General features: G+C 44.3%; 1 protein-coding gene across 2 annotated transcripts in view; it reads left to right on the top strand.

Moving 5' to 3' along the window:
• Positions 1-139: 139 nt before the first annotated feature.
• The window catches only part of GALM (galactose mutarotase), a 25,555-nt gene continuing 16,072 nt past the window's right edge, over positions 140-9,622 (top strand). The window contains exons 1-4 of one of the 2 annotated variants that reach the window (XM_050315817.1): positions 140-347; positions 4,405-4,579; positions 4,837-5,032; positions 5,630-5,704. In XM_050315817.1, coding sequence (XP_050171774.1) covers positions 4,966-5,032; positions 5,630-5,704 — 142 coding nt within the window. In that variant the 5' untranslated portion in view covers positions 140-347; positions 4,405-4,579; positions 4,837-4,965. The remainder of the gene's footprint in view (positions 348-4,404; positions 4,580-4,836; positions 5,033-5,629; positions 5,705-9,622) is intronic. The other variant, XM_050315818.1, reaches the window with a different exon arrangement.

Raw genomic sequence — 9,622 nt, 5'->3', positions numbered from 1 at the left:
GCGGGGACGGGCTGAGGGGCTCCGAGCGCCTGCACAGCGCCCCCGGACCGGCGGCCCTTTCCTTTGCCCACCGCCGCCTCTTGCAGGCCCCGCCGCCTTCGTCTGCTTTCCGGAGCCGCCGAGCTGATTTGGCGGCGGGGGACGCGGGCCCCCGGCGCGGCCGGTGCGTCCCGGCTGCGAGGGGCACGGCAGCCGCGAGTTGGCAAGGTCACGGAGGCTTCGGGGAGCCGTGTGGCCGCTCCTGAGCACCCACAGCTGGCCCTCGGCCCCTGGCATGAAGTTCAGAGTGGGCCGATGGGGTCCGGTGTCCATCGGTGAGAAACAGCAGCGCACTTTGTGCGATCCCGGTGAGCATTAGACCTGCCCGCAGGGCTGTGTGCTGGCGAATGGTGGGTCTGCTCAGGTGCCTTCTTCAGGGCGATGTTGCCGGAGGAGCCTGGGAGCCCGTTCTCTGCCTGTGTGCCATCCAACCGTCCAGCAGCCCAGGCTGGAAGGGACCTGGTCCAACTTTTGTGGGAGGGAGCCTAGATGAGGTTATCTAGCACCCTGTCCAGTAACGGCGTGGAAACATCCTATGACAGGGACTCTACCGTCACATCCCTGGGTTCCAGTCACTGGTTGGTCTCGTTGTAAAAAAAATTCATTTTGTTCCTTGTCTTCTCCATGTGGTTCTTTGTGAAGAGAGATTGAGATATATTGAGGTATAGTGAGATTAGCCCCCTGCCTCCAAGCCTTCTCTCCTCCAGGAAGATGAGACCTAACTCCTTCAGTCTTTCCTCATAGGGCAGGTTGTCCTCACCACCCAGTTTAGTGCCATCAGTAAACTTGATGAAGGTGCTTTCAACCCCCGTCGTCCAAATCATTGTGAAGATGGACAGGATGGAGCCCAGTGTTAGTCCTGGGGGGAAGGGGCACTTGTGACAGGCTGCCAAACCGGGTTAAAAACATTAATCACCGTCCTCTGAGTGCAGCCTGTTAGCCAATTTTCTAATCGTCTTGCAGACCACCTATCCAATCTGCGTCTTGCCAGTTTGTTCAGCAGAAGACTTCCTTGTGAATGGAGGCATGGCGAGAAGACTCCCAGTGTTAAAATGGCTTACAGGACTTTCTAGCTGAATTAGTTTCTGCAGCTGTGGCTGCCAAACCAAGATGGATGTGGAGTGGAGCCTTGCTGGAAGTAGATCACTGGAGAATGGATATATGATTGCTTTTTCAGTTGAGCAGCCAAATAGGAGGGAGGGAAATGATTCAGAAGACAGCCAAAGTAAATGCTATTATTTTCTTCTTCTTTTGGGGTGTGTGTGGGGAAAATCCCAGAACCCCACACTTATCAAATAAAACGTTGTTCAATCTGAAATGGTACTTGTAGGCTTTGAAAGCTAGAAAAGAAAGCAGATAGTGTGTTGTTTACACATTTTCTGTTATCCTGAAATCCAGTAGTAAAGGCACTCCTCCAAGAAGTAGGAGGAGGTTCAGTTTCCCATTCTGCCTAGCATGATGTGAATCTCCATCTCTCAGTTAGCTCATCTAATCATCTTATCTGCAAGCACGTACACTTGATTTAACTGAACTTGCTGTGTTTCTCACCTTCTCATTTTGTCTTTGGTCTTTGTTTCCTAGTTTATGTTTTTCTTTCAGTATTTCTTATACTTGTACCTATTTTTTAACAAAGAACATTGCAACTTTGAGAGCATACAGTCCACAGGGCTGAAGCTGTGCTTACATCTGTTGTAAGTAGGTTGAAACAGTCAATGAGGAACATGCCATCTATGAACATAAAGCACTTCTTTCCAAATACACTACTGATACTTCTACTTACTTGCAAGATGAAGTTTCTAGTGAATTAGTTTTATGTGGTAGAGCTCTGGGATTTTAGCAGACATTTACAGACATAACATTGCAAAAAGTAACAGCCTGAGAAATCACAGGATGTACCAGAGTCAGAAAATGGCATTGAAATGCTGCAATAATTAGATTTTCTTTAGTAATTTCCTCCATGTACTTAGAAGTACTTTTCTGAAAATGGGGAAATGACACCAGACCCTGCCGTGTTCTCCATAAAGGTTTGGAACGAGATGGTGTTTAAGGTCTCTTCCAATCCAAAACCATCCTGTGTGATCCTGTGACATACTGTTTAACCAAATTCTTATTTACTGAGTGTTCCAAGAAACAGCAGAGTTTCAGGATGCTTCTGTGCAGCATATGGGTTCCAGTGCCACTGGGGAGCAGACCCTGCTTCGCTGACTTAGTACAGTGTTTAATTATTTCACTGTGGAGATGTTAAGATATTTTACATATTTAACTTGTGACACTGAGGCTTCCTCACTCACTACTGTGAGCATCCTTGGAGCAGTCCTTCCTTCTGCCTGTGCCTCGAGCATAGGAAAGGAGGGAGGGAATATGGAAATACGCCCCAATTATGTAAGTCTGTAACTGAGCACCTGACTCAGCAGACAGATTTCACTGTCAGACCTGCTGCTTTTCTATAAGCAAGAGAGAGAGAGAGAGAGAGAGAAGAAAGATGCTAATGCTACCTGAAAGAGTTCTTTTCATACAATTTTTATTACCTGGAGGTGATAAACAGAAGTCATGGTTTCAGTCCGCTACCCTCCAATAAGAACAGCAATTAGTGTTATTTGCTTACCACTGTGCAGTCGAGTATAACCACATAATTACAGAAAGAGCAGAACAATGACATGAGGAAAAATCCCCAAACCCTGCAGAAATTTAAATCGCATAATTACGCTCATAGTTTGGAATTACATGTTGTTACCAGTACAATTTTCACTCCTCTTCCTTTTGTGCCCTGCCTTTCTTACATCCTTTACTGTAATTTATATTACATGAGGCTATTAGCTCACTGTAGCGAGGAATGTGTCTTACAATGCTAAAGCATTACACTTGCAGGGTTTTTGTTCCTTCTTGGGAATTTAGTCTCAGCAGTTTAAGAAATGAGTGCTCTGACCACCGTCCTGTTGGAAGTTGCCTCTACCTCAGTTGCAGAGGGATGGTGAAAACTCCAATATACCTGGACAAAACAAACTGAGAATTTCTTCTCCGGTTTAATTATTTTATTATTTTCTTTCTAATTTATCCATGCTCTCCTCTGGGCTGGACAGCTCGTGCTTCTCCCTGCTGCTCTTTTCAATCCACCAGCAGCCTAGAGACCCCTGTGTCTGGGTACTCATTGTAAGGCTTCTGAAGCCAAAACTTGGTAGTACTAAGCATGTGATACACTAGTTGTTGTCAGCAGAAACCGTGACTGCTCAGCATATTTGACACTGGCCTGAATACCTAAATTGGTGTGTGCTTGTGTCGATAAACAGCTGTGGTAGAGGTCAGATCCACTGACCAGTAAGGACTTACATTGCCTTACATGGCAGAATCACCAAGCCTTGCACTATTGCCAGCACTTCCGAAAGGATCACAAATACCAGGATATTTATTGTTTCTTAAGGCATCAGACTCCAAATAACTCCAAGTTTTAATTCTCTAAGTAAACTTAGAGAAGTTTATCTCTGTCTATTGAGTACTTTTGAAAAAAAAAAAAAATTAATTCCTTTGATTGCACCTGAAGAGCATGATTTTTAAATGCTTCCATTCCAGGGGCAACCCAACTGTAGTCAATTCAAGTACACAATCCATAAAATCACAAAAGCAGATCTCGCGTTTTCTTTTGGATCACCTGACACAACGTTTTCAAATGGTTTTGTTCATTACCACCATGTTTCTGTCTATATACAGAGTCAGTGTGCATACAGATGCACACATACACAAGGAGCATAAAAGTGATGACACTGCTTTATTTCTCATCAGACAATGTAATATAGGCAAGTTACTTAAACCAGTTGCTTACCATCTGGTTTTAGCTCGTTTTCTTACTTGTGAGCTGGCAACCTCAGAACTGGTTTTTGGAACCGAGTGCAAGATAAAATTGCATTATCATTGAAATCAGGCCTTAAGTATTCCAAATGATCCCTTGAAAAGTGTATGGCCAGAACACACCTGGCCAAAATCTGTCTACATATCAGTCTTCTACCCCTGCAGCAGACTGCAGCAGCTGCTCACTCACATGGCAGTGATGCACTTTCCTGCAGCAGTGAAAAATACTCAGAAGAAAACAAGTCAGCTTTACCAGCGGAAGAGCTGAGGAGCTCTGGGCTCCCTGTCTGAGTGAGAGGAAAGCAAAAACTGAGCTACCTGGGCACAGCCTGCTCAGCACACCAAGTGAGGCTGAGGCCCCATGAGCAAATGAATCAATGGCTGTAAAATAAAAGTACTTATCACTAAAAGTTAGGCATGAGGGGACAAAATCAGCTTGCATTTGAAACTTTCATCTTGGCATTTTCCATTATGTATGTTTTTTACTTTGTGTGCTTTCTTCTTCTTCTTTGTTATATACAGAATGTGTGATTACCCCCTGTTAAAAGGATAAAAAGGCAGCCTGACAGGTCACCCTGTGGGATTTTTCAGACTTGAATACAGCAGAGATACACCAGCAGACAAGAGCCACTACACTTGTTTGCACCGGTTCAGCCTCAGCAAAGATAAAAGTCCCAATGTCACAGCTCTTCCCCAGGTATGGGGCCCCTATGTGGGTGATGGGGTTTTACCTATATGGTTTGTTTGGTTACCAGCATCGGGTGGACATTGTAACATATCTGTCTAGCCAGTACTTCCTCTCTGATTCAGATCACTTTTTTCTGCATAAATAGTAGACACCACTTGTTACGACACTGTAATAGCATTTTCACATCCCCATCCAGGGATGGCTTTGCTTCTTTGTGGCTGTAGCATTAAATCTGCAGTTCCAAAATTTCTTCCTTTTGCTGGCAGGTTGCTTGTTGGCATGTCCAGGAGACATGCTACACACATTGGCTGTGCCCTGTGCATAGTCAAGTGCTCTGAAAGAAACCCAGGCAACTTCCTTGTCCTGCCTGGCTCAGGAAATGTGGACACAGAATCATGAGGAGCGAGCAGGACATTGGGGTGTGTGGAGAGAAAAGAGGGCTGACCAACATGGCCTGCAAAGGTAAGAGACCCTGGCTTACCTGTCAGTGTAATGCTCCAATCCTGGGGCAGCCTGTCCTGCTGAGGAGGTCAAAAGCTTTCCTGTTCTGTGGACACAAATCATGCTCTTAGCCAGGTCTGACCTTTGCTTACAATCTGAACTGCCATCTGTGGGGAAAGTTGTATCCAGATATCAGGACTGTCCTCACTGTCTTAAAATAGCTGCTCCATTTTAAAAGCAGAGATCTTGGATGCATTTTCTTGTTCCTGAGTGTTGTATCCCCAAAGAAGGAATGGCTCACAATTCTGGATTTATATTAGGCAACAGTTCCTAGAAATGATCAGTGCTCAATCTGTGAAGCAGGGGCTGCTTCTCACAATCACCACTTGGTAAGCACCTATGAAGAAGAGCTACCAGAGCTACCAGAAAGGATATGATTTGCTAATATAGTAGTTTAATTGAAGTTCTATGGTTTGCATTTTGCTCTTTGATGGTGAAAACTTAACTGGAGCATAAGGTTCAGTATCTAAGTGAGAGAATATCTGAGAGCCAAGTGCTTTCCTATGAGTTATTATATTCTATTTCTAACCTTGATCTCCTTTGTCTCTTTCCATTCAGGATGGTGCAGCACCACTGGACTGCTTTGCTTGCTGTGGCAGGAACACAAACTGGTGATGGATTTTGATCTGACTGGTAAGAAAAAATGTCTACAGGGTGAGACTGGGTGCAGAACAGATGTTTCCCCCTCCTCGTGCGGGCAGAGGATGCTACAACCCCAGAGCAGAAACCAACCTCTTATGTATGTCTATGTCTTTGCTTGGGCTCCCAGAGTGGTTTAATGCACATTATACAGCACAAATACTTTGTAAGAACAAAGCAATTCTGCTTAGTAATGTCCTTGTGCTGTATGGGGTACATCAGGATTAGTTCTATTGATTATCATTAAAATGTTGCCTACTCTTATTTTCACCTATTCCAAGGAAGGTTCTGCTGGTTAAAGCCATAAAAACCATTTTGTACCATTTCACCTAGTTACCTGCAATGACCTTGATGTAAATCCCTTGTAATTTCCCTACAGCATTGCTTTTGCCACCTTCCTGGACTCCCCAAGCGTGACACTAGCACAGGGATTTTGACTACGACAAAGAGGGTGAGTTCACCAAGTGTTACTTCACAAGAAGGACAAACAAAATAAAACTAAATTAAATAATTCCCACTTCACTTTGCCCTATCCGACAGCATCTAAACCTGTGACAATGACATGGCTGCTGCTGGCAGCATAGATGACAACACCGTGTGGGGGTGGAGGAATCAGGCTCAGTCCATGCGTGGTAGGTATCTGTGTGCAGTCAGCCATCTCTTATGCAACTGCAATACTTATCACCACCTGAGCTACTCCATGACTATTCATTTGTCTGGCACAACCTCCCTGCCTGAGGAAATGCTGTTTATACAGATAAGGTCTATGGAGCATTTTTGCTACCCCTTTAGAGCTCCAGTGACTTGACTAGGAAGTTGCACTTGATGAAGCATGTCCTTAGGGTGCCACTGACACTCTTTATTCGGTGACACACTTCAGCCTTTCACACTCCACAGGAGTATTCATGCATTGTCCAGCTGTTGCCACACTTTTTGACAGTCTACCTATCATACAGTGATGTGAGATAAATCATTTTAATGACATGTGAGAGCAAACTTTGGAGATTTTTTCCTCTTATGATGTCTTTCTGGGAGAAGAGTTGCTGCTGAGAAGAAATCATTATTATGCCAGCAAGAATACTTAACTAACACAAACTATTTCTCCAGTAGAGAAAGGTTTTTGCAGCCTCCCCAAATTTTTAACATAGCTGCAGTTTTTGCTTTTAATATAACAAGGCTTCCTAAAGTGCAGGTTCTGAGTCATTGCAAATGTCAGATATAAAATAATGAATAACAAAATTGACTCCCAAATTAACACAAAGAAAAATCCATTGGTCCAGAAATACTCTCATTAATCATTCTTTAGACCAGTACTGCCAGTCTTAGAAATCAAAAGTCATGAATTACCCCTGCTCCCCACCTAAACCATGGCTTAAAATCCAAAGTCATATTTTTGTGGTTAAATCCATCCAAACTATTTTGTTCACCTTGTGGTAACTTGAGACTGTATCTCATCCTTGGATCATGTTTTTAATTATGATTTAAAGTCCCCATAACAACTGCAGATTTCCTGTTTAAGGAAAGCCAAGATTCTCCTACGTCCGACTCCACTGTGGTTAAAGAAACAAATTTTGTTACTCTGCTAAAACTGCAGGTGTTGGCCACCATGAATACAGCTGTTTCAAAGATAGATGATATTCTATGGAATCAAGTAATACATGGGACTGATTGTGAAATTTTATCTTCATATACCTTTGATTTACTTTTTTGGTTCTCAGAGTATCTTGACACATGAATACTTTTTTTTCCCCTTCTGCATTTAGGATTTTGTGTCTTAAATATTGTTTCTACTGCTGTGCTTCAGGGACAATTTTAGGTTTTTGGTATGCCACAATCCACCAGGACTAAAAATGCAGCCAAATTTTCTGATACAAAACCAGAAAACTTAGCCCAAGGGCTATGGCCTTAGGAAATTCCCAGATTAAAAAAAAAAAAAAACAACAACACAAAAAGAAACATCACAACAAGTTTAATACAGAACAGACACTTGACTGTCCCCATAGTTGAAGCCTGCACAGTGGGACAGTTGTGAGTTAAAGGTTTGGCTCTGTAATCATAAAAAGAAATTTAAAAATACAATGGAGAGCCATGAGTCCTTGAAATGAAGCACTTCCAGATTTCCTGTATCTTTTTTTTCAGGGATTTCCTTGACAAAGTCTATCATCCTGTCTTATCTGGGATTTCCATGATCTTTAAGGAATATCCTTAGAGATGCTACCGAAGTAATCTTGGCTACATCCACACTGTGAGAGGAAGAGGGCTTGGGAACACCAAAACCACGTCCTCTTGAATTCCAACCAGCCTGGTGTCACCTGAAGGCAGGGTACAACAAGCCTGTCTCAGGCTGGAGGGACAGGCAGGCAAGGCAGGCTGAGCCCCCCATGCCCAGCATCCATAGACTCTCTCTGCCTCTACGGGCTCTGTAGCATCAGAGCAGTCCTGGACTGCCACTTACTGCAACAACAGCATCACCCTTGGCTTTCCAGGGCTATCCCTCCATTAAAAAAGTCACCTAGCTGTAGTTGTACCAGTGTTGTTGTTGTTGCCTTGTATAGAAACGTGGGCAGGCCAAAGGGTGCTTTATCCAGCACTGCCTGGGGAGAATGGGGATGCTCATACAACTCCCTACTGCTTTAGCTCTGTTGGTAAAGCACTGTACTTCAGCAGCAAAGCTGTGTGGACACAAAACGTGTGTCTATGCTACCATGTAAATTGGGGAGTGGGGGAATGGATCTGCACATCTACATGTGTGAAGTAAGTTCTTATCACCTGCTGCCTGCAAGCCAAGCACATCCCCCTCACACACGAGGGCCTAGTTTTGCCCTGTGGTTTCCACAAACACCCTCCTTCTCTTCAACTCAGTTTGTTGTTGTTGCTCAAACAGGAACTGCTGTGCATTCACAGCCTTTAGAAGGTGATGCTCTAATCTCCCTTTGGCATCTCCCTGCCAGCTGCCAGTGCAGCCATGTATAAATCTGAGAGCAAATTTTCTAGGACAGCACCATGAGGCAAAATGCTTTCCCTATTTGTTTTCTCTGTCCTTTCATCCTATCTCCTCCCCTGCCCCAAACCCTTTTTTAATATCCTCCTCCCCTTTTGGTGTCCTCTGAGTGCAAAACCAAATTGATACTTGTTCTTGGTGCTGGGACCCTTATGTAGGTCAACCCCTGTGAGTCATGAGTGTGGTCTGCAGTCAACCTACAGCTGCTTCGTGATGCAGAAGGATAATCGGGCTTATAAGTTCTTGTGCCACTTGCCCTCGCCTTTCTTCTTCTACTTCCTTGGCAGATCCAGAAATGCCATGCCATGCCAGCCCGTCTGGCTGTGAGCTGCAGTTTTGTCAGTCCAGTAGCCCAAAGCAACTGACAGGCCTTCCTGTTTGGTGCCTCCTCCACGACAATGCAGAGCCCTCTCCAGAGATGTAGGTCCTTACAGTAGTTGCTTCACCAGTGAAAAAAAATATTGATTTAAGCAGAGCTGTCCTGCTTGTCGTGTTCCTGCTTGACTTGCTTAGGCATTTTTGAAACTCCTCTGAGCCCCGCACCCACTGTTCTGTAGGGTCCTCAGCACTGCAGATCAGTCTCAGCATGAGCCTCAGTCCCTCTCCTACCAGCTTTCAGTAACAGAAATGGAAAGCAAATCCGTGTCTTCGCCCCATCAGAAACCGCAGCTGCAAAGCTGTCCTACTGTTTCATAAGCTGCTTTTATTTTTGAACCTTTAGACCTGTAGCACATCCTCTACAAAGGTTAAATTCAAAATTAGCTGCACAAGCATAGAAAGGAAAGAGGAAAGTCTGTCTCTTGGCATACATTATAGTCCCCAGCCCCCTCCAAAACAAAATGGAACTGTCTCTGGTTCAAGGCAGCCTACACAACAGCGAGCTGCAGGAGCTGTAAGCTATTATTTTAGTT

The sequence above is a fragment of the Myiozetetes cayanensis genome, unplaced genomic scaffold (assembly GCF_022539395.1).
Source record: "Myiozetetes cayanensis isolate MyiCay16 unplaced genomic scaffold, myiCay2020 scf2-11, whole genome shotgun sequence".
NCBI classification, from domain to species: Eukaryota; Metazoa; Chordata; class Aves; order Passeriformes; family Tyrannidae; genus Myiozetetes; species Myiozetetes cayanensis.
This window is presented reverse-complemented; position numbering and strand designations above follow the sequence as displayed.